We start from the raw sequence: 25,298 nt of genomic DNA, 5'->3' as shown, positions 1-25,298 counted from the left end.
TTTCTGTGGACATCTCTGAGAACACCATCTGCCAATTTTCTATGGCCCTAGCCCTAGCCACACTTGGGAACTCAACACGGCTGAATTTGACTACAAATGGGACATCATGCGGGGAGAGGAGTTCCAGCAGAGTACCGAGAAAAGGAAGACTGTATTACACTGTCTGGCTCGTTATATTGCTACTGACGGAGAGCGAGCCGAGTGGGTCACCACTCCTGGCTTAAGCATCAAGAAGGCCACTCTCACATTTGTGGCTATGTTTTTGTGGTTGTTGGTATGGAATTTGGTTTCTCCCACGAATGATGATAATGCACTCATTTGGGACCGCACGGTTATGGTAGCAGCATTGGTTGCGGGGTTCGAGATTGATTTTTCCTGCATTATCATTGCGGAGATTCATGAGAGGGCTTTCAAGGCCTCCACCACTTACCCATTTCCTTGCCTCAACTTTCGATTAGGCAGGGACTCTGGAGTGCCGATCTGGCATTGTGAGAAGTTGATCCGGGCAACGGGGTCCCTAGATATAGGCCAGATTCGGGATGAGGTAAATGTGGCGGCATCACGTCGAGAGCCGCAGGTGATGTACCCCTTTTGGGAGCAGATTTAGTAGATGATGTGGAGTAGATGCTTGATAATGACCCTATCCCTGAAGACTGATGATGCCCCGGCCTCCCTATCTCAGGTCGCTAGTTGGACCCCTAGCACATCCGGAGTAACCCCGCCTTTAGGAGCTGCTGTGGTGCCCTTGGCTCGTGTTTAGAAATTGGAAGCTCAGATGGCCACATTGCTTCATCATGTGAAGCCATGGATTCAGAAGTCTATTGCAGAGTCCGAGGTTAGAATCGAGCGGAGGATGGAGACCATGATGGACCAGAAGGTCCAAGCTGTTCATAAGCGCCTGGATGCCTTCGAATTGAGAGTCTGATGTTAGAATGAAGTGGAGGATGGAGACCATGATGGACCAGAAGGTCCAGGCCATTCATAAGCACCTGGATGCCTTCGAATAGAGAGTCCTCGCACGACCAACTCCTGTCACAGATCTCTCCTCTATCTTGACTGAGTTGGAAAGTGTCTGGGCCGACCTTGATGCCATCATAGCCCCTCCCACAGATGAGCCAGATTCTACACCTTTTGCATTGGCTGATAAAACTGTGCTTGATGCCATATTCAACGATGACATAACATAGTTTGAGCCCACCCGTGCTCGAGGGAAGAGGCACCGCTCTAGTAACGTTTCTGACACCACTGAAGATGCTCGAGCTAGGAAGTGGGAATGCCAGCTGAATGAGTAGGTTAGGAGAGCCTCTATTGTAGATGAGGAGTTGCGCCAGCAAAGGGCCCGTGAGAGTATTATTAGAGCCTCAATTTCTAGGCCCACCACTAAGGCCATGACTCCTGTGGGAGATGATGTTAGCACCACTGATGGTGCAGTTAGAGTGACCGATAGCACTACTGATGGTGCTGTGATAGATGATGTGGGCACTATTGAGGGTGACCCAAGTGTTGTTCTTCGGTACATTCGCGCCACAGGTTTGCTTCACCTTCACCCTACTCTTTATTGCTTATTTTTGTTCATTTGGGACAATTGCACTCTATTTTATTAGGGGTGGGGTAAATGGATTGTGAGTGATAGGGTGAAGTCTGAGTAACCCAACTTATTATCCTTTCTTGGGGTTTTCTTGTACGTGTTCTTTTTCCCCAAGCGATTGTTTAATTTATGTTGAACTGGCAAGTGTTAGGATTGTATGTGTAGAAGCATGAGAAAGAATGAAGCATGATGGCATAATTAAGAAAGAAAAATGATACCCGTCCGAAATTTGTGAAATGTGCTAAAATATGTAGGCTGCAATGAGTTGAATGTGTTGGCTCTGAGTATGACATGATAAAGAACCAACTTGGTCTCATGACTTAAGCTAAAAACTTGAACTGGGTAATCTGATAAGAAAACTATGAGCCAAGAGTGTGTGAGAATGGTTGATTCTTCAGATAGTTTTGTGCCAATCTAGAACTTACCCTGTTGTTCGTGCTAAGATAATATAGGCTAGAAGTTAGGAAGTGATTATAGGCCATTGTTCAAATTAGTCCACTTAAGCCTAAAATGATCTAACCAAATGATAGCATTATTCCCTTTTGATCCAAATATTTGAGCCTAAAATTGACCAATTCTTTTGATTTACCTAACTCACCTTCCCTTAAAAACATTGTCTTGGCCCCGGTCCCTCTTTGGACATGTGCACCTTGACTTAGGCCAAAAGTCGAAGTTGAGGGTGGCTATGCCCAAAAGTTACCTTGATCTTAGCCCTGGTCCGACATCGAACATTGTGCACCTCAACTAATGCAATATGCATAAGTTGAGGGTGGCTATGAAAAAGGAAACCGAATGGAAAAAAGGGTATGAAAAAAGTTTAGTGTTGAAAAGAGAAAAAGTATGAAAGAGGATGTGACTTTGTGTAAAAGAAGCAAAAGAAAAGTGTTGAAAGAAATAAAAGAAAAAGAATAAAGTGAAAAATAAAAAGAATAAAAAAAAGTCAAAAGTCACATCCATGTTGCAAAGAAAGAAGGGAAAGAAAGTTATATGAAAAGTTGCCAAAAATAGGTCAAGGAAGAGGTAAATAGCCAATGTAATGTCAAGGAGGGCAGAAAGTCACTAAAAAGTACCTAAATGTTCCTCACCTTCCCCCGAGCCTACGTTACAAGATAAGAAAAGTCCTATAGTGATCCTAGCAACTAGTTTGGAGAGTCTAAGCAGTGAAAATAAGGGCAAGCCTATGGTATTGAGCACTAACTGTACTTGAATTATTTCTGAGTGTGAGTGTTGAATGAATCCTTGTACTCAAAATCATATTAATTGTATGAAAAAGGGATTTCGTTTGAAGTAAGGGCACTAGTTACATTGTCGAATAGTTGGTACCTTGGTGATAGCCAAAAAAGTGTATGTTGTGTGTTGATTGGTCGATCTTTGTCATATTTTTATCCGCATGAGTTAGCTTGTTGAGTCTAAGAGAAATGATTTGCACTCAAAAAGATAGTCGGGATAGAGAGCCATGTGATTGCTTGAGCTTAAATACGTGCTTCTATACAAGTGTCGTTTAGAGTCTTAGTGCGTCGCTTGAGGACAAACAACGAATTTAAGTTGAGGGTGTTGATATACCATGAGTTTACGGTATTTTTTATACATTTCACTTAAGAGTTGTGTGTGTCTAGGACCATTTTGTATTGGTATTAATTTATTTTTATCATGTTTGCAAGAAATAAGATCGGACTGGAAGTTGAGAGATACAACTGAAGAATGTGCAGAAAAGGGCATCTGCGGACGTGAACTACGGACTGTAGGTCCAGTCATGCCCCGTAGACTGTAGACGTAGATGGGCAAGCAAGGCTGAAGGAAAATAAGGGGATTCTTGACCAAGTGTGGAACCACAACTGTAAACGATGGACCGTAGGTCGACCTATGGGCCGACCTGCAAGTCCGTCAAATGATTCAGAGAGGGGGTTCTAGTACCTGATTTTGAAGATTCTTAGTATGGAGCTACATAGGAGGATCCACGGACCGTGGATTGAACCACGATCCGTACTATTGATCCGTCGATTTCGTCAGAGAGGAATATTTTTGAAGTTGGAAAATTTGCCTAAGTCCTAAACCACGGAAGGGACCTACGGACCGTAGGTCATCCATAGTCCGTAGGTCAGTATCGTAGATCAAAATCGCGTCTTGAAACATTATTTCCTTATTTCGTTTTCTTTTTAGTTGGGACTTGTTTTTTTATATATATAGGGCATGTAAACCTCGTTTTTAGGGGTTAGACTTTATTACTTTTGTTCTAGTTTTTGGCTTTGGAGATTAACTTGCAGTTTTAGTAATTCTTGATTTCCTAAGTTCGTTTTGAAGATTTTGACTTTAAAATTCAAGTTGAGATTCTTGGTTTATTCCTCTCATTACGTAAGTTCATGATTTCTTCATCTAAAAATATGAATTGTGTTCTTGCTACTATGGGTAACTAAATCCACAACTAGGGTTGTGGGAACTATGGGCGATTAACAAAGTATGAATAGTAACTAAGTAATTCTTGAATAGTGTTATTGCATGTATTGATAATTCTTTCGTTTAAAAATCTTTTTAGCGGTTGCAAACAATAGAACTTTCCTTGTTGCTACTTGCCAGACCAAGGAGGTAGTTAATAAGAAAAGAATTATCAACATATATTTAGTGTGATACTATCTAATAGTCTAATGTCAATTGGTGCGAGGGTGAAAACTAAGCCATACATCGATGTGATGTCTAATATGAGGTAAAGGTAAGGGTTAGTAAATTATACACACATAGCCGGACCAAGGTACGGGGTGAAATTCTCTAGTTGCCGGACCAAGGAATTAAAGATACCTAACATATCACTTTGCATGTAATACACTAGGAAATGATTACTATTACTAGGATTACCGTGTTTTGAGCTTATGGGGAACACGTACACCCTAGTTTCTCTCTCATCTTGATAACAACTAAAGTTTGAATCTTACTCACTGATTGTTCACATAATTTCCAGAATTTGTTTCACAAATCTTTCCCCCTTTAATTACTTGTTTTGGAAGTACGTTGACTAAAAGAATATAATTGTAAGTTAAGTTTAAGTCTAAACCATATTCCTCGTGGGATCGACCCCAACCTCCAAGTTGGGTTCTTTACTTGATAATGATCGCTTATACTTCTTTAAGGAGGTGTAATTTGAGCGTATCACTAACACATCTCTCTGTATCAGCTGAGGCATCCTGTTGAGTATCTAGTCGACCAAGGTCCTAGTTTGGCGCTGATCTACAACCAATTTCTCAAGAAATAGCATAGGGATAACGACAAAGGTACCTGGAGCCTCGGAGCCTGAAGCTGGAGGTGGTGGTGCCTCTGTGGAAGGCTGTGATGGATCTCCCTGCTTTAGACCTTTATCTACATGTGGGATGTCAATTAGTATGTGAGGGACAACAACTAAGGTACCTACAACTGCAGATTTCACATCAAAGAGATGGTTCCTGACATCTTTAATCTTAGAAACTTGGATGAGTCTGAATGCTTCACCCCATCTATCAACTAGGTTATTTGGAGGAATGCTCTCTTGTCAATATAATTTCCCTATCAGACAGGGGAATGGAAGTCCGGCTCTCTCATTCAGTGCCCGATGTTTGTGTAATCAAGATACAACTTCCAATGCAAGTGTCTACGATCGTACAATAGTAAAGTAACCCAACCAAGCGTTGGGGTCGAGTCCCAAAGGAGTGGTTTTTGAAAATTTGTGATTAAGTGCAAAAGTGCTAAGGCTAACCGTAGCTAAAAACTTTATCGAATGAAGACATAACAAATTAAAGGATTTGACATGAGTATCAATTATCAATGGGGGGGGAGGGGGGGGTTTGTAAACAAGTAAAGAGCAAAATCAACAATAATGAAGAGAGATACGAATATGGAGATGGGATTCTTGGGATGTGATAGGAATATAGGTTAGATTAGATTATTGGGGACATGCTTTTGATAGTAAATCTGTTGAGTATTTGTGACTAGGCTAGACTATAGTGGGGGTAAATTCTCTCTCGAGCAACTTACCCCGAATCAAATAGGTTCCTCTCGGACACCCACTTGACGCATGAAGAACAGCCTCCGCCTTAGCCCACTCACTCTCTCAACCTGAGTGTGTGGGAGAAGGACTAAGGTTCACTCTCTCGAGCTGAACCTCATGTCGACCCACTCCCACCGGCCATCAATTTAGTAGTCTTAGTTTTACGACCTCTCTCTCGAGCAACTAGAAAACATAAAGGTGAAATTGCATCTGCAACTATAATTTCATTAAATTCCACCACAACTACTAAACGAAATCACATTTACTCAACAAATAAACCATCAACAAGCAAGACCCAACAGATAATCTAACCCATATTCACAAAATCACACCCCAAGAATTGGGGTTTTAGACTCGTGCAAAGGAGGTAAAAATGTCTACCAATCTCAGTTTCCATCAATGGGTATGCTAGATTAAGTCTTAAGACAAGTCAAAAGTGAAGAATTCACAAGACCCAAGTCCAAAATTTTGTAGTTGAAACCCTTTAAATCTTCAAGTTCTTCAAAACCCTCTCCAAACTTAGAGAGAATAATGTCTCCCAAAATTGTATTCTAACCATAATACAATTAAAAATTCACTACAAAGAATAAAAATTGAACTAGTATTTATAACTTTCAGAAAATGTGCTGCGAAGGATCACTCAGTAAAGTTAGTCCGGATCGCCGATCAACTCGGTGATCCGCCTTTTGGTAGGTTTCATCACCGTCTTGCTCTATCCTTCAGCATCATCGTGTTTTGGATCCTTGGGCGATATAGTACTGCTTTACGGAACTGCTCGGTGACACGCTGATGAGTCCACAAAGTGGACTCATTTGGGGCTATATTTTAATAGAAATTGTGTCCTTGAATGCTTATTTTATCTCAATATCTAATAAAAACCTTTAATTTTCAGGTATTTGAATTTTTAGTGGAAGCATGGACACTACATGGCAAAAAGGAATGAAAAGACTGAAAAGAACGAAGAAACGAAAGCCTAAGGATCGCTGAGTCCATTTGGTGAATCGTCGAAGGGTCTTACTTAGCCTTTTGTTCCAGTGTGCTGAGCCCTGAAGGAAAGGATCAAGTTGGCGGAGAAAAGGAGGAGTCGGCGTATCACCGAATAATTCCACGAAGCAGTACTATGTCACCCAATGACACAGAGCACGACGATGCTAAAGGTTGGTGCAAGATGGCGACGAACTACACCAAAGGGCTAATCGCATCGGTGATTTCGACTAATGGTGCCGAATGGTCCGCTGCAGCACAAATCTGTAATAACTATAAATACTAGTTAGAGTTGTAGTTTTGGAGAGTCGAACATTTATTATATTTTTTCCAGATAGAATAGTACTTTTTGCTCTAAGTGAGAGGGTTTTGAAGACTTGAAGGAGAAAAGGGTTTTCATCTTCAAGATTTGGAGTTGGGTCTCTTGGATTCTTCATTCTTGGCCTGTAACAAGACTTAAATCTTCATAACTATTTGAATTTAAACTCATTTAGGTTTAAATTTCTATCTCTTGATGTGTGGCTAAAAACCCCAATTATTGGGGTGTGATCTAGCGAATATGGGTTAAGATATTTGTTGGGTCTTGCTTACTGATAGTTTATTTGTGATTTCATTTAGTGGTTGTGTATGAATCTAATGAATTTGTTGTTGCAAATACAAGTTTATTTATGTGTTTTCGGCTTGCTCGAGAGAGAGGTCGCGAAACTAAGACCACTAAATTGATGGCCTAAGGAGTAGGTCGACATGAGGTTCTGCCCGAGAGGGTGAGCCCTAGTCCCATATCCTAACACTCATCTCGAGAGAGTGAGTGGGGTAAGGCGTAGGCTGCCCTTCATGCGGCAAGTGGGTGTCCGAGAGGAACCCATTTGAAACGGGGTAAGTTGCTCGAGAGAGAACTTATTTCCACATAAATCTTAGCCTAGTCACTATTACTCTATAGCTCTTCTATCGAAGGTATGTACCCAATAATTTAGATTAACCCGTATTCCGGTCACATCCTAAGAATCCCTTTCTCATTGTTTAGATTCCCTTGTTAATATGTTCTTTTTATTTATTTGTGACAAAACCCCCCATTTGATATTTGACATTTTGTGTCACCCCCTTTAATTTACAATGTGTTTAATCGTTAATGTCTTTAGCTACGACTAGTTATAACTAGATTTTATTTTTCTATAAATTCTCAAAACCACTCTCTTGGGACGATCCCAACCCTTGGTTGGGTTACTAAACTATCGACAATTGTATATACTTGAATTGGAAGTTGTGTCATTGATTATGTAAAACATCAAAATGGCGCCGCTGCCGGGGACTAGTGTTATTTGAGAATTTTTAGATTAATAGAATTCTTGTTCTTCTTAGTTGTAGTCCAACTTACCTAATTTTCAGTTTTGTTTTGAGTATTTGTGTGCCATCACAGGACATATGAGTGCAAACGGGGAGAATAGCTGCCAAGCGGGCCACTCAACGGGTGGTGTTTTTCATCGAGACAACATTGATGATGCTAATAGTGTTTATAACTCTTCCAACGTGGTCAAGATGGGTGAAATTTGCTTCCCACAAGTTGACGGAAATGTAATGTTCGAGGTACCAGCGCAACACTCCAACTTATACATTCAAGAGGTTTATTTGGAGAGTTAGAGCATGAAGATCCGCACGAACATGTACGAAGCTTTGTGGAAGTGTGCACCCCTTTATCATTCAAGAACCTATCTTAAGAATCCATACGATTTCACTTATTTCCATTATCATTGACTGGGGGAGCTACTAAATGTTGGTTGAGCATCCCAACAACTCCATTAAATCATGGGAGGAGCTGGTTATGGCATTTCACGAAAGATTTTTTCCTCCATCGAGAATGATGAAGTTGATAGATGATATTCAAAATTTCAAGCAAAAGGAGGGTGAACCAATTCACGAGTAATGGACAAGGTTCAAGAAATTTTTGCGTAAGTGCCCAATGCATGGACTGCCAGGTGAATTGCTGCTCCAGTACTTTTACCGTAGTCTGGACTGGGTTAATAAAGGGATAGCTGATCAATTGGTGCAAGGAGGAATACTGTTACAATCAGTTGAAGTAGCCTCATTTCTCCTAGATGGTATGACTAAAGTAAACCAGGCATGGTATACCAAAAATGATCAAGTTTCCCCACTATGCTTCCAGTTAATGCAAGAACAGATCGAAAAAGAAAGGGAAAGGGACGAAAACATCAAAAAGATGTTATCTGAAATGGAAATCCTACAAGAACATATGCAAGGGACACATGGAGTATTTTGAGTTGAGGAGGGTTCTTCTACCGGTTACTCAAGATCGGGGGAGAATCAAGGTTGGAACTCTATAAGATACGAGGTGGGTTTCCACTCACGCTATCAACCGCGGGGTGCGAATCAAGGTTGGAACTATTATAGTGGTGAAGAACAAAGGAGATGTTGGCAAGATGGGGCTGAGCAGGATGATCAGGAGGAGGACCATACTCACTTGAGTAAAAGCCCGAAATCTAAAAGGTGTGCAAGTAGTCCTCGGGTAAATGATTTGTTATCGCGTATACTTGATAAAGTCGAGGGCTCTGATGATTTTCTTAAAGGGATTAAATATGACTTTTCATCATTGAATAGTAAAGTGAATTCTCATGTTGATGCCATCAAAATACTGGAAGGTAAATTGAGTCTATTATCATCTCAATTAACATCTAAAACACCAATGGACTAAATTGAAAGAGAGCTGGTTGTAGTTACCCGTAGCGGTAAAGTGGCAATAGGGAATGTTATGGAAGATGAGGATCCTCAAAAACATGAAGATCTAAGGTGTGGAGTAGCAAGATTTACCTATTCGAGAAAACCTCACTAAAGAACCATAGGAGGAAGCAGAGCAACAAGTTCAAGTTCCAAAAGTCACACACCTTTTACCCAAGATACCTCCACCATTTCCCCAACGTTTGAAAAAGAAGAATGAAGATGAGAAGTTCAAAAAAAATTTGTCAGTATTCAAGAACTTATCAATTAACCTTCCTCTAGTACAAGCATTGTTGGAAATGCCGAGATACATCAAATTCATGAAAGAACTAGTTACAAAGAAAATGAGCTTGGACTATGAAACGATTGAGGTGCCCCATAGTTGCAGTGCAATTATGACAAATGATTCAATCACTAAGAGAAAAGATCCTGGGGAATTCACAATCCCGTGCACATTTGGCATGATCCAATTCGCTAGAGCCTTCTGCGATTTAGGAGTAAGCATCAACTTGATGCCCTATGAAATATACAAGAAACTTGGTTTGGGTGAACCAAAGGCAACCAAATTGATACTCCTTATGGCTGATCTATCAATCAAGCGCCCAGTGGGGATACTCTATGACATATTGGTAAAAGTGGATCGGTTCATCTTTTTGGCTGATTTTGTGATTCTAGATTGTGAGATCGATGCTGAAATCCCCATTATAATGGGAAGGCCATTCTTAGCTATCGGGAGAGCATTGGTGGATGTTGAAAGCAGTAAATTGAATTTCCGTGTGAACGATGATGAGGTAACCTTCAATATCTATAAATATATGAAGCAACCAAGTAATATCCATGTGGTATCTACTAAGAATGTGATAGATGAGGTAGTGGCAAATGTGAGTCATTTAATGCGTAAGAATGAACCCCTTGAATCTGTACTTGCCAATTATGATGAATCCGCAGTTCAGGGTTACGAGGAAGTGGTAGCTGCTTTATCAGGATTAAGAGCATACTCAAGAAATCCAATCAAGTTGGATATCGACCTGAAAAATAGAGAAAGTCCTCCTGCAAAGCCATCAACAGAAGAACCACCAAATCTGGAGTTAAAAGCCCCACCCTCTCATCTCAAATATGCTTTCTTAGTAGCAAATAATACTCTACCAGTGATTATCGTAGCAGATTTGCTTGAAAGTCAGGTGCAATTGCTCATTGAAGTACTGCGGAAGCATATAAAATCTATTAGACGGACAATCGCCGATATAGTAGGAATTTCTTCGGGCATCTGTATTCACAAGATTCGGCTCGACAATGAATGTAAACCTAGTGTGGAACATCAACAGAGATTGAACCCTCCAATGCAAGAAGTAGTGAAAAAGGAGATCATTAAGTTGCTAGATGCGGGAGTAATCTACCCTATTGCAGATAGTAAGTGGGTAAGTCCGGTGCAATGTGTACCGAAAAAGGGAGGTATAACCGTAGTCCCAAATACAAAAGGAGAACTTGTGCCTACAAGACAAGTGACTGGGTGGAGAGTATGCATGGACTATCGAAAGCTCAACTCATGGACTGAGAAATACCATTTTCTAATGCCTTTTATGGATCAGATGTTTGATCGGTTATTAGAAAGAGGGTGTATTGTTTTTTGGATGGGTACTCTAGTTAAAATCAAATCTCTATTGCTTCGAAAGACCAAGAAAAGACCACTTTTACTTGCCCTTATGGAAAATTTGCATTAAAAAGGATGCCATTCGGGCTATGGAATGCCCCAGCAATATTTCAGCGTTGCATGTTGTCTAGTTTTGCAGATATGGTCAAAGACTCTATGGAGGTATTCATGGACGACTTCTCAGTCATAGGAGATACACTTGAAGAATGCTTGACACACTTAGGGAAAGTCCTCCAAAGATGCGTGGAAACGAATTTGGTTCTTAATTGGGAGAAATGCCACTTTATGGTGAAGGAAGGTATCATTCTTGGGTACAAGGTGTCGCAAAAGGGGATGGAAGTTGACAAGGAAAAAATTGAGGTCATTGAGAAATCACCCCCGCCGATTTCAGTGAAGGGTGTTCACAGCTTCTTGGGGGAATGCAGGGTTTTACAGAAGGTTCATTAAAGACTTCTCAAAGATTGCACTCCTATTATGCAAACTCTTAGAGAAGGAAGTGAAATTCAATTTTAATGATGCTTGTATGGCTGCATTTCATTGTTTGAAAGAAAAACTAGTATCCACCCCAATTATCATCAGCCTTAATTGGTCCGAATCTTTTGAATTAATGTGTGATGCTAGCAGGATGGCATTGGGGTTGTGTTGGGACAAAAGCGAAACAAACTATTCCACCCAATTAATTACACAAGTAAGACTCTAAATAGTGCCCAGCAAAATTATACGGTCACTGAACAAGAGTTGCTTGCATTAGTCTATGCATTTGAAAAGTTCCAGGCATACTTGCAAGGCACCAAAGTAATTGTGTATATTGATCATGCTGCACTCCGTTACTTGATTGGAAAGAAGAATGTAAAACCACGCTTGATAAGGTGGGTACTGCTATTACAAGAATTTGATTTTTAGGTAAAAGATCGAAAAGGATGCGAAAATCAAGTGGCTGATCATTCATCAAGGTTGGAAGCAAGGGAAAATGTTGAGCATGAAGTCGACATAGACGACTCCTTCCCAGATGAACAGTTTTTTGCAATATCTCTCAAACATACGTCGTGGTATGCAAATTTGCAAATTACATTATGTGTGGGCTGATGCCGATGAGTTGACCTTCTACCAACAGAAGAGGTTCCTGTTCGATGTTAAAAAGTACTTTTGGGATAAACCATACTTGTTCCGAGAGTGAGCTGACCATGTCATTAGAAGGTGTGTTCCGGAAGAAGAAGCAGTAGACATTCTCCATGCTTGTCATACATCTCAAGTGGGAGGTCACCATGGTGGCATTCACACCGCCGCTAAAGTTCTCCAAAGTGGATACTACTGGCCGTCCCTGTACAAAGATGCACATGAATTTGTGAAGAAATGCTCTAAATGTCAGCAGCAAGGCAGAGTATCTAGAAGATACGAATTACCTCTCACGCTTATCTTAGAAGTCGAGTTATTCGATGTATGGGGTATCGATTTCATGGGTCCTTTTGTGAGCTCATTTGGAAATAAATACATCTTGGTGGCTGCATATTATGTTTCCAAATGGGTGGAAGCCATCGCACTTCCAAACAACAAAGGAAAAACGTTGTCCAATTTCTGAAATGCTACATCTTCGCAAGATTTGGCACTCAGAGAGCAATCATTAGCGATGGGGGATCCCACTTTTGCAATAAGTGGTTTTTAATGGCACTGAGCAAATATGGGGTGAAACACAAAGTAGTAACCCCATATCATCCATAAACAAGTGGCCAAGTAGAAGTGTCAAATCGAGAAATCAAAATCATCTTGGCAAAGATAGTAAATGTCAACAGAATTGACTGGTCTAGGAAACTCGATGATGCACTATGGCATATCAAATTGCTTACAAAACACCTATTGGGATGTCTCCATATCAGTTGGTTTATGGTAAGGCTTGTCCTTTGCCCGTCGAGTTAGAACACAAAGCATTGTAGACATTGAAAGCTTTAAATTTGGACTGGTAAAAAACTTTAAGGGAGATAGTAGATCAACTGAACGAACTGGATGAATTTAGACTCAGATCATATGAAAGTTCAACCATCTATAAAGAGAAGATGAAGAAATGGTATGATGCTCGGATACTCAGGCGGGAATTCAAGGTAGGCGATTGGGTTTTGCTATACAACTCCCGACTTAGACTTTTCCCCAGAAAGCTCAAATCCCAATGGTCTGGACCGTTTAGAGTAACGCGAGTGTTCATCAATGGTGCCATAGAAGTTGAAGATCAAGAAAGACCTCCATTTAAAGTAAATGGTCAACGTCTGAAATTATATCTTGGGAATTGTCAAGAGATTTTATTGGTTGAAGTAGTGTATCTGGAAGACGCCTAAAGACGCTGCTGCATCGTGCCGTGACGTTAACTAAGGCATTTCTTGGGAGGCAACCCAAAACACCTTTAATTGCTTCTTATTTCTTGGTGAAATAATAGTGTGTTGTTTGTACAGGTTGAAGTATGAGACATGTTCGAAAAAGTGAAGGATGGAAAACAAAAGATCTAGTTGGTGAATCGCCGAAGGCGTTAGCGAATCCAACCTTGTCCACCATTTGACTCACAACATCATCAACGTTGGAGTCTGTAAAACTCGGTGAACTTTGGAAATTATTGGTGAATCGCTGACCATGTTGGCGATCAAGATGGAAATCGCCGTTTGGACCCCCCGTAAACTAGTGGCACTGTGAATTTCGGCGAAAGAAGTTAAACAATTGGCGTTCCACCTAGTGAGTAGGCAAACCTGACTAATATCGCCAAGTGGGCAAAAACAGGACAGTTTTTACAAGCCAAAGGTTTAAAAGTTTCAACTTTGTTCACTTTCCCTCACTTTTTATCTATCCAAAATCACGCCTGCACTCCGGTTTCTATATGTATTGCACTGATTAAGCATTATAGTTGTTGAATTGTGCTTGGACTTGGATTGCATAGCCGCTTAGCATTTCAATCCTCCCTTTTGCAACACAAAAACGTTATGCATGTCCTTCTGGAAGACACTCTTGGCACTGATGCCCAGACTGATGGAGCGACTATGTAGACATGATCCCCTCTTTACCTCCCTCTCTGTCTTTCGTTATCTTTCATTTTATTTGCATTTGAGGACAAATCCTTTTATTTGTGGTGGGGTGAGGCCCACACCTTTTGTGCTGATACTTGTGTTTTGTGTATATATTTGGGTTGTTCTGTTTTAAATTTTGGTAAATGCTGCTTTTCTGTGGATGTTTGATCTTGAGGCTCCGCTTACTTTTAATTGCAAAATGATTTTGACCCTTCCGAAAAAATTCATTTTTGAATTTTTGCACATTTTTGCCACCCCTTGTGAGTTGAATGTGGTTGTTATTTTGCAAAAAAATATGTCTCGGTTTCAATCAATACCGATGACTTAAATAGTTCTCTCAATCGAACAAAATGAATGCGCGGCTACGAGTGGCTAAATGAAGTTGCATAAACAATATGTGAACTCTTTGCATCTCGTTGTGATTAGCCATTTATCAAATTCATTCTCTTGTAATGACCGTTGCACACTATCAAAAGTGTGTAGTCTTGTTTGACTTAAGTGTTGATACCTTGTGTGATTAGCTTGCTTTGAACCATGCATGAATAAACCTAGAATTTTCCCTGTTAGTCTGATTGATTTAGAAAGGTATGCTCTTGAGATGATCTTAAGAAACTTTAAAGAGTGTGAGCCAAATTTGACGTATACCTCTTTTGTGGCCTACCCGTGAGCGTGTGAAACTCTTTGAACACCCTTTGAGCCTTACCTTTTATGGAAGAACCTTGATGAACCCTAGACCTTACTTGACCCACTACCTACAATCCTCTTGATTTGAGGTTTAACAAATAGCCAACTTAGGCCAAAGGCCTAAGTTGGGGGTGTGGTGAAAAGGAAAAGAAGAAGCCAAGAAGTGCAGGAAAAGTCTCCCTTAACCCATGGTGTTGCATAATAATGGAACCCCTTAAAAAATAAAAATTGTGTGGAATAAAGTACAAAAGAAATCGGGTTTCCAAACAATCCATGGAGGTGACTAAAAGGATGACTTAGAAGCACTAGAAGAAAAAGTGATTAGGGAACGGAAAAGGACGTTTTAAGAACACCACATCTCAGGAGGATGAAGAAGTCACTAAGCCTAAATGACCATACCTTTGCACTCAACCCCTTTACAAGCCTTGAAAATACCTTTCTGATCTTGAGTAAGCCGAATCGAAAGTCGGCTGGAAAATAAGGCAAACCTATGGGTGAAAACATGCATTATGTTCCTCTTTTTTAGTGTGAGCATTGCATTTGATTCCTTATCTTAAATTGATCAACTCATGTGTGTGAATATGGAATATCTTTGTGTGAGGGCATTTAGATACTTTTGTTGAGCTTGAACTTGCATTAGTAGCAAGTATTGCGAGCATGAGAATCTTTGATATTGGTGTGTCACAACTTCAATCTTTGGGTACACATTTGATCTTTGCATAAGTAGATTGAGTCTTGTTGTGTGCATTCATGATTGAGTCTTGTGTAGCACTGTTTGAGACACCCTTTTTGAACGGCTGAACTTGAGTTTGCTTGAGGACAAGCAAAAGTTTAAGTTGGGGTGTTGATGAGTCCACAAATTGGACTCATCTGGGGTTATATTTTAATAGAAATTGTGTCCTCGAATGCTTATTTTATCTCAATATTTGATAAAAACCTTTAAGTTTAAGGTATTTGAAGTTTTAGTGGAAGCATGGACACTACGTCGCTAAAAGGAACGAAAAGGCTAAAAAGAACGAAGAAACGAAATCCTGAGGATCGCCGAGTCCACTTGGCGAATCGCCGAAGGGTCTTACTTCGCCTTTTGTTCCAGTGTGCTAAGCCCTGATGGAAAGGATCAAGTCGGCGAAGAAAGGGAGCAGTTGGCGTATCGCCGAATAGTTCCGCGAAGCAGTACTATGTCGCCCAATGACACAGAGCACGACGATGCTGAAGGTTGGTTCAAGACAGGGACGAACTACACCAAAGGGCGAATCGCTGAATCGATCGATGATTTTGACTAATAGCGCCAAATGATCCTCTGCAGCACAAATCTGTAATAACTATAAATACTAGTTAGAGTTGTAGTTTTGGAGAGTCGAACATTTATTATATTTTCCAGATAGAATAGTACTTTTTGCTCTAAGTGAGAGGGTTTTGGAGAGACTTCCTTCCCTTTTAATTGAGAGAAGGACTCAGAATTGACTCCCTAAAGAGAAGAGGGTTTTCATCTTCAAGATATGGAGTTGGGTCTCTTGGATTCTTCATTCTTGGCCTGTAACAAGACTTAAATCTTCATACCCATTTGAATACAAACTCATTTAGGTATAAATTTTTATATCTTGATGTGTGGCTAAAAACCCCAATTCTTGGGATGTGATTTAGCGAATATGGGTTAAGATATTTGTTGGGTTCTTGCTTGCTGATAGCTTATTTGTAGTGTAATTGTGATTTCGTTTAGTGGTTGTGTATGAATGTAATGAATTTGTAGGTGCAAATACAAGTTTATTTATGTGTTTTCAGCTTGCTCAAGAGAGAGGTCGCGAAACTAAGACCACTAAATTGATGGCCTAAGGAGTGGGTCGACATGAGGTTCAACCCAAGAGGGTGATCCCTAGTCCCATATCCTAACACTCAGCTCGAGAGAGTGAGTGGGGTAGGGCGTAGGCTGGCCTTCATGCGGCAAGTGGATGTCTGAGAGGAACTTACCCATTTGAAACGGGGTAAGTTGCTCGAGAGAGAACTTATTTTCACATAAAGCTTAGCCTAGTCACTAGTGCTCTATAACTTTTCTATCGAAGGCATGTACCCAATAATTTAGATTAACCCGTATTCCGGTCATATCCCAAGAATCCCCCTCTCATTTTTTAGATTCCTTTGTTAATTTGCTATTTTTATTTATTTGTGACAAAACCCTCATTTGATATTTGACACTTTGTGTCACCCCCTTTAATTTACAATGTATTAGTTAATGTCTTTAGTTATGACTAGTTAGAACTAGATTTTATTTTTCTATAAATTCTCAAAATCACTCTTTTGGGACGATCCCAACCCTTGGTTGGGTTACTATATTATCTACGATCGTAGACACTTGAATTGGAAGTTGTGTCGTTGATAACGCAAAACATCACACACCAACTGCTCCTTTTCATAGCCGATTTGATCCTTTCTTTTAGGGCTCAGCACATTGGAGCAAAAGGAGAGGATAAGACGCTTTTGGCCATTCGCCGAATGGGTTCGACGATTCTCAAATCTTCATTCTTCGTTCTTTCAGCTGCCTTTGTTCCTTTTTGCTAAATAGTGTCTATGCTTTCCCTCAAATTCCAAATACCTGAAAGTTAAGGGTTTTCATCAGATATTGAGACCAAATATGCATTTGAGGACACTAATTCTATCAAACAAACCCCTAAATGAGCCCAATTTGTGGACTTATCAACACCCCCAACTTAAACTTTTGCTTGTCCTCAAGCAAACTCAAGTTCAGACATTCGAAAAGGGTGACTCGAATAGTTCTACACAAGAATCAATCATGAATGCACACAACAAGGCTCAATTTACTTATGCAAAAATCAAATGTGCACTCAAAGATTCAAGTTGTGACTCACCAATATCGAAGACTCTCATGCTCACAATACTTGCTTCAAATGCAAGTTCAAGCTCAACTATAGTGTTCAAATGCCCTCACACAAATAATGATTCTATATTCACACAATGGTTTAATCATTTAAAGTTCCAGAATCAATTGCAACGCTCACTCTCACAAGGAAGAACACAATGCATGTTTTCACCCATAGGTTTGCCCGTATTTTCCAATCAACATTTGTTTCATCTCACTCAAGATCAAAAAGGTCTTTTCAAGGCTTGTAATGGGGCTGAGTGCAAAGGTATGGTCATTTAGGCTCAGTGACTTTCATCCTCATGAACTGTGGTGCTCGCAACACTTCCTTTCCTATTCAATCATTATTTTCTTTAGTGCTCATAAGTCATTCTATTATTCACTTCCCATTAATTGTTTGGAAACCCCATTTCTTTTGTACTTTATTCCACAACTTTCTTTTTCATTTTTTTTTATATATGGAGGGGTTCCATTTTTCTCAAAGCCACGTGTAAGAGGGACTTTCTTGCACTTCTTGGTTGCCTTCTCTTTTCACCACACCCCGAACTTAGGCTTTTGGCCTAAGTTGGCTATTCAACTAACCACATATTCATGAGGATTATGGGTAATGGATAAAGAAAGGTCTAGGTTTCATCCAGTTTCTTCCAAAGGAAGGTAAGGTTTAAGGGGTGTTCAAAAGAGGTTCACACACACTCACAAGGTAGACCACAAACGAGGTATATGTCAAATTGGCTCACACTTTTAGAAGTTGCCTAAGATTATATCAAGAGATAGCATCACTTAGTTGACCGGACCAATGGGGAAAATTCTAGGTTTCATCATGCACAGTTCACAGGTAAGCTCATCACACTAGGCATTGACACTATAAGTCAGACAAGACTCCACACTTTAGCTAGTGTGCAACGATCATCTCAAGAGAATCAATTTTATACAAGGCAAGTCATAACGAGATGCAAAGAGTTCACATATTGTCTATGCAACTTCATTTGGCCTCATCGTAGCCGCACATTTATGTTCGTTCGATTGAGATCACTATTCAATTCATCGATATTGATTGGAACTGAGACTTAAATTTTTGCAAATGAACAGCCACATTCATCACACGAAAGGTGGAAATTTTTTTCAGACGGGGTCAAAATCATTTTGCAATTTAAAATAAAAGGAGCCATAAGCTCAAACGTCCACGCAAAGCAGTGTAATATCTATGTAATCAAAATAGATATACGCAAAGATAGGCATCACCCCACCAGAAACAAAAAATAATTTGTCCTCAAATGTGAATAAAAGTATCCAAAAGCAAAAGTAAGTAAGACAGAGAGGGAGATAAAGAGAGGTCATGTCTACACAGTCGCCCCATCTCTCAAGGCCTCAGTACTCGATGTAGCAGTATGAGCTTGGGCATCAGTGCCCGGAGTCACCTCAGAGGGAATAGCAGTGCTAGATCCACTAGGGGCTGCTGTGGACGTCTCAGTCGGCAATGTCTAGATCACTGACTGCATAATCATCTCCATAAGATCTGACAAATCTCTAAATATGCTCTGCTCTCGGCTGTTCATCATCTCCTCCTCATGTACTGCTATAGCTCCTCGTCGATCTCAGCATCCGACTCCTCATAGGTTGTGCTACCTCTTTGTGCATCTCCTGTGGTAGCCGGAGGAATCTCCGAGGTCTCAGGAGCATCCTCGTCATCAGTACCCCGCATCAATGAGGTGAACTTGGTAAACTTCAAATAGTCTACGTCCTTCCTCAAATCTGCCACTTCGGCTTTCACAACTGAAACCTCGAATGTCTCCCCCTGTCTGCTCTCACAAGCAGCAATTCTAGCAGCTAGATCATCAATAGAGGCCCTAAGGGGGGTTAGTGCAACTAATATAACACTATTGATCATCTCTGGAATGGATCTCTCACATCGAGCCGCCCTCACATCCGCTAAATAGGCCAGCTGTCCCATCTTCAGGATTATGGCATGATAATCCTGACATACTGGGACAAAGAAGAAGAATCTGGGACCTGTGAAGAAGAGGAAGGAGCGGATGTACCTGAAGGCTCAGAGGCCAGAGTAGGAAAAGGTGCCTTTGCTGGTAACGAGTCAACATCAACTTTCGGAGAAATATCTGTCAGAGCTGCTCTCCTCCTGCCAACCTCTTCTCATGTGAACTCGGCCTCAATACACCAAATATCAGTAGAGGAAGACAGGGTAACCTTAATATCTGTTGTAGTGTCCCGAGGTACTCCAGCATGCTGGTACAACTCCTTGATCAAGACTGGGAATGGCAGAGAAGTCAGCTTCTGCTTGGCCCTCATGGCCATATCTTGTGAAATTAGCAGCCCTAGATCGATTTGCCTCTTGGACATTATAGAGCCAAGGAAAACTGCCTTAGGATGGTGCAAAATGGACTCATTCTGAGATGGCATGATGGAGCTACTGATGAAACCAAACTAGAACCTGGAAGCGATGTTCAAGTCCCTCTTTTAAATAGGTGCCCCTGCATCCATCCACCTCGGGGTGGTGTTAGAAATCAGAGGAGCCAACCAACCCTTCAGGTCATCTAGGGATTGAACAATAGGTAACCCTTCGTAGGGAAGTGCAAAGTGCAGCAGTCTACCCAATATAGTTTTAATATACTTGGCACTCAACTTCCTTGCCTCTGACCATAACCGACCTTACCGGTCTAAACTCGTTTGCCTTCTTCTTGTTCTTGGGCTCCAACTCCTCATAAGTTGTGTAAAATTCCCTAACCCAAGAAGCAATGTAAGGGCCTCAAGGCTTTGTGAACTGCTCAAACTCATGGTATCGAAGGGTGTCAATCACATCAAGATGCTTATCCTCTAGGATGGTCCGTACCCCCTCACCTTTCAGTCTGTTTAGTAGTCTAGGAGGAGGAATGATAGGGAGGGCAAGAGCCACTAGAGGTGTCTGCGCTAGCACGGAGTCTGTTGCCAGAGGAGTGGCAGCTGAGGGAATATTGGTGGATGTGGACTAAGATCTGGCCAGAAGTTCATCCTTTCGGTTTATCAGAGGCTGCTTATCTTTTGTTCTGAAAAATTAGCCTGGGTTTAAATAGGTACTCCTTTTCTAGCTATATACTTCTTCCTTTTGCCTTTATCTCTCGGTGGGAGTTCTTCTCCTCTCCTCTTTGGAGGATTTGACCCCCGCTCATTTATGGTTATGCCCTGTGCTTTTTTCTGAGGTTGCGTGGTTAGATTTTTACTTTGTACGTACCATGTCTGCAAGAGATCGGTACAAATTAGGAGAAAATTCACACATAAACAGAGAAAATCTATTGCAGAAAGGCTTGCCGATCCATTCAGTGAGTCATCGAACCTCTTTAGCGAGCTCGATCGGGCTCGCCAAAAGGATTGGCTTAAAAATGATAGCAAGTAGGTGATGGGAAGGCCCTTTCAGTGAATCACCAACTACTTTCGACGATCATAGGTTTGTCCGCCGAGAGTTACAGTACAATAGGGATTCAGGGGAGCATATAGAAGGCGATCAATAGTACTTTTGGCGAGTCACCGAGTGTTTTCGGCGACCAAAGGCTTCTCGCCAAAAGTTACATACTCAAACAACGCATACAACATGAATTTAAAAGTGAGATGGAGTCTTTAGGTGAACCGCCGAGTGGTTCGGTGAGCTCGACCCAGCTCGCCAAATGGCTCAACGTGCCCATTTTCAATCCACCTTCTCGAATTCAACCCCGCAACCCCCGATAACAAAATCAAAGCATGCACTAGTGAAATTCAAACAGGACCCGCACTACCCATCGCACTGGGATACTCAGATTTTTCCCAGTTTTACCAAATTTAACCATTTGACGATATTTGTTCTTAAGAGTGTTGTCACCCACTCCATCATTGAGCAATTTTTGTCATTTAGCACAAACATGGGTTACTCAGACTTCACCCAATCAATCTAAATTACACGCAAGTACAACTCAATACAAATTCATTCATTTAAAAGCACAAAATTTACGAGCATTTTGATGATCAAAGCAATTAGGGCAAGATTTGCAAATAGAAATAGGCCTTTACGCATCCTAATTTTTATCAGAGAGTCCCAGCACACAACAATATGATACAATCATTGCAAATGAGTATAAAATTTTCGAATGTAAACTTGGGATTTGGAAACCAACCTTAAATGTTGATTAGAATGTGATAGAAAAACTAGGCGGCAAAGAAACCCTAGTTCCGAGCACCAATCAACAACTAAAATACTAGTGGAATATAAAAATATTGAAAATACTACCTTGGTGTGAGTGTGTGAATATTTAAAGCGAAGGAAAGTGAAGGATTTCAGACTCTAAGACTTTTGGCCATTATAAACCGTCTAGTTCGCACCAATTCTGCAATATTAGTCACACTCGCCGATCCACTCGGTGACACACAGAGTGGTCAATTGCCTCACCGAGTGTTATAGGACCTTCAGTCAAAGTGAGAGTCCAAATGACAGTCTTCACCACGCCGACCATTTCGGCGATTAACTGTCTGACCATTTCACTCGCCAATATGCATTTTCCAAACACTTTTAGCATTTAAACCTGCACCACTAACACACCATTATTTACAAAGCAAAGCTAAAACATAAAAAGGGTTTTGGATTGCCTCCCAAACAACACCTTAGTTAACATCGTGGCACGACGCAAGTCAACACTCAAATTGAATCTTTGGGGTTGAACCTAGTGCAACTAGGTGATCCTAATTGTTCATTTGAATGGAGCTGAGGCAATACATCACCCAAGAGAGTTTCAATTAGTTGGATAGATCTAGAGTGAGAACCACTCATTTGATTTAGTACTTCTACATTTTCTCTAATCTCCTCTAACACTCTATCTTTCTCATTTAGCTTTTGGAGAATGGTTAATAACATATCCTTGAAATGTCTATTTTTAATGTCCATAGATCTTCCCTGCTCGGTAGGTGGTATGCATTTGCTCTTCTCTTTGGTCATCACCTCCAGTTCCTCGACCCTTTGGGTCAAGTTATCCATCTGACCTAGTAAAATGATCAATTGCTAGTCCTTCTCAATATCATTGTTGGTTTTAGCCACAAGGTCAAGGAATTTGGCTGTGGTCTCATAGGAGTATCTCTCAAGGCTACTCAGAATAAATCGATTGATTAACCCTCTATTTCCAGGATTTAGACTCCTATAGAAGCACTCCAGTAAAACTAGGTCGGGAATTTCATGAGTTGGGCATTGCATCAACAGTGCTTTAAACCTCAGCCACGACTCATGAAAAAGCTCACCTTCCATCTGTTTGAAGGTCAGGATGCTATCCCTGAACCTCATCACTTCCACCAAGAGGTGCTTTGTTGGTTCATGATCATTAACCACACTTATCTCTCTTGCTCCAGTAAAAACCACTCAACAAAACAAAACTAAAGATTAAGTTAGTAAACTACGACTATCAAAAGCAAAATTCTTCTAACCACAAAATTTTCATGTAACACCACTCATGGCAGTGGCGCCATTTTGATGTTTGTGTAATCAAGACACAACTTCTAATGCAAGTGTATACGATCGTACAATAGTAAAGTAACCCAACCAAGGGTTGGGGTCGAGTCCCAAGGGAGTAGTTTCTGAAAATTTGTGATTAAGTGCAAAAGTGCTAAGGCTAACCATAGCTAAAGACTTTATCAAATGAAGACATAAAAAATTAAAGGCTTTGACACGAGTGCCAATTATCAATGGGGGTTTTGTAAACAAGTAAAGAGCAAAATCAACAAAAATGAAGAGATATACAAATGTGGAGATGGGATTCTTGGGATGTGATAGGAATACGAGTTAGACTAGATTATTGGACACATGTTTTTGATAGTAAATTTGTTGAGTATTTGTGACTAGGCTAGACTATAGTGGGGGTAAATTCTCTCTCTCAAAACTTACCCCGAATCAAATAGGTTCCTCTCAGACACCCACTTGCCGTATGAAGAACAACCTCCGCCTTAGCCCACTCACTCTCTCGAGCTGAGTGTGTGGGAGAAGGACTAGGGTTCATTCTCTAGAGCTAAACCTCATGTCGACCCACTCCCACCGGCCATCAATTTAGTAGTCTTAGTTTTACGATCTCTCTCTTGAGTAAGCTGAAAACACAAAGGTGAAATTGCATTTACAACTACCATTTCATTAAGTTCCACCACAACTACTAAATGAAACCACATTTACTCAACAAATAAACCATAAATAAGCAAGACCCAACATATAATCTAACCCATATTCACAAAATCACACCCCAAGAATTAGGGTTTTAGCTACTCATGCAAAAGAGGTAAAAATGTATACCAATCTCGGTTTCCATCAATAGGTATGCTAGATTAAGTCTTAAGACAAGTCAAAAGTGAAGAATCCACTAGACCCAAGTCTAAAATCTTGGAGTTGAAACCCTTTGAATCTTCAAGTTCTTCAAAACCCTCTCCAAACTTAGAGCGAATAATGTCTCCCAAAATTGTTTTCTTAACTTAATGCAATTAAAAATTCACTGCTAAGAATAAAAACTGAACTAGTATTTGTAGCTTTCAGAAAATGTGTTGCGAAGGATCACTCGGTGAAGTTAGTCGGGATTGCCGATCAACTCAGTGATCCCTGTTTTGGTAGGTTTGATCACCGTCTTGCTCTATCATTCAATATCGTCATGTTTTGGATCATTAGGCGATATAGTTCTACTTCGTGAAACTGCTCGACAACACGCCGACTGCTTCTTTTCACCACCGATTTGATTCTTTCTTTTAGGGCTTAGCAACTGGAGCAAAAGGTGACGATAAGACCCTTTTAGCGATTCAATGAATGGGTTCGACGTTTCTCAGATCTTCATTTCTTCGTTCTTTCAGCTGCCTTTGTTCCTTTTTGCCATATAGTGTCCATGTTTTCCCTTAAAATCCAAATACCTGAAACTTAAGGATTTTCATCAGATATTGAGACAAAATATGCATTTGAGGACACTAATTCTATCAAAACAAAGCCCTAAATGAGTCCAATTTGTTGACTCATCAGCACCCTCTCTCTCATTTCAGTCGTTATAATCCTCCCCACATTTACCAAGTAAATAACCATAAGACACGCTACCAATGAAGCAAGAGAATGGGACAAAGTATTATCATTAGCTGTCGGTCTCAATTGTGCCCGGACGACAGCCCACCAAACCTTGGCTGGAAAAAATAGTGAAGTTTTGGTAATGAGTGTTGGAGTTGTTGTGACCCATACTGCATTCTTCCCATCTACAACACTTTGTTTCGCAATCCATCTCAATACCCTCTCTCGAGAATTCTGATCCTCCATCATAGTATCACTAGTGACCTCATGATGTTTGCCTTCAGAAAGGCCAACTGAAGTTGGTGCAATATATTCTGGGCCATGTAACATCTTGATGATAGTCGCCTCAGAGATATCTATTGATTTTCCTCGAACTATAATTGAGTTGAGTGGACCCCAAGTAATGGCCATGTCTCTCTGTCCACGCTTTGTTGTCTCTGTCTCTGCAACAAAGTTCATCAGTGTAGCTGCATAAAATGAATAAAATTCTCTGGCCAGGTGGCTAGAGTATTCTCCAGGTGCATTATCCATCCAGTCGAACTGATGAAACTAGAATGTCCGATAAATATATGGAAAGGCTTTGATGTCAACTACCAATCTGGTCTCAGGTATGATTGGTCTACTTTTGAAATTGCCAGTTTTGTTCAAAATGCCCTTGTTGTTGAATTCTTCGGACCGATTGACAGTCCACATGGATCGA

The 25,298-nt window shown here is 40.6% G+C and overlaps 3 protein-coding genes across 3 annotated transcripts in view; 2 read left to right on the top strand and 1 right to left on the bottom strand.

Moving 5' to 3' along the window:
• LOC125829366 (E3 ubiquitin ligase BIG BROTHER-related) overlaps nucleotides 1–18,144 on the top strand; it is an 882,037-nt gene extending 863,893 nt beyond the window's left edge. The window contains exon 8 of the mRNA XM_049508595.1: nucleotides 18,135–18,144. The gene's annotated coding sequence lies outside the window, so the exon portion shown is untranslated. The remainder of the gene's footprint in view (nucleotides 1–18,134) is intronic.
• LOC125829342 (uncharacterized) lies at nucleotides 1,389–12,544 on the top strand. Its single transcript, XM_049508579.1, has 8 exons — nucleotides 1,389–1,530; nucleotides 8,002–8,168; nucleotides 8,869–9,238; nucleotides 9,597–10,914; nucleotides 11,040–11,403; nucleotides 11,590–11,814; nucleotides 11,869–12,014; nucleotides 12,163–12,544. Exons 1-8 carry the CDS (start codon nucleotides 1,389–1,391, stop codon nucleotides 12,542–12,544), a joined length of 3,114 nt encoding a protein of 1,037 aa, XP_049364536.1.
• Nucleotides 18,145–19,144: 1,000 nt separating the features above from the next.
• On the bottom strand, nucleotides 19,145–19,519 carry LOC125829341 (uncharacterized). The gene has a single exon (XM_049508578.1). It carries the CDS (start codon nucleotides 19,517–19,519, stop codon nucleotides 19,145–19,147), a length of 375 nt encoding a protein of 124 aa, XP_049364535.1.
• Nucleotides 19,520–25,298: the final 5,779 nt, after the last annotated feature.

The sequence above is a fragment of the Solanum verrucosum genome, unplaced genomic scaffold, assembly GCF_900185275.1.
Source record: "Solanum verrucosum unplaced genomic scaffold, falcon-dt-bn FXZP01000157.1, whole genome shotgun sequence".
NCBI lineage: Eukaryota > Viridiplantae > Streptophyta > Magnoliopsida > Solanales > Solanaceae > Solanum > Solanum verrucosum.
The sequence above is the reverse complement of the archived record's forward strand: the minus strand, read 5'-3'. Positions and strand labels throughout refer to the sequence as shown.

Bases quoted from the DNA above. Each gene is read 5' to 3' on its own strand.
- LOC125829342 (XM_049508579.1), top strand. From the start codon at position 1,389: ATGACTCCTGTGGGAGATGATGTTAGCACCACTGATGGTGCAGTTAGA. The intron at 1,531-8,001 runs GTTTGCTTCACC...GTGCCATCACAG, and splicing joins TCGGTACATTCGCGCCACAG to GACATATGAGTGCAAACGGG. The intron at 9,239-9,596 runs GTAAATTGAGTC...ACCTTCCTCTAG, and splicing joins TGCCATCAAAATACTGGAAG to TACAAGCATTGTTGGAAATG.
- LOC125829341 (XM_049508578.1), bottom strand. From the start codon at position 19,519: ATGGGACAGCTGGCCTATTTAGCGGATGTGAGGGCGGCTCGATGTGAG.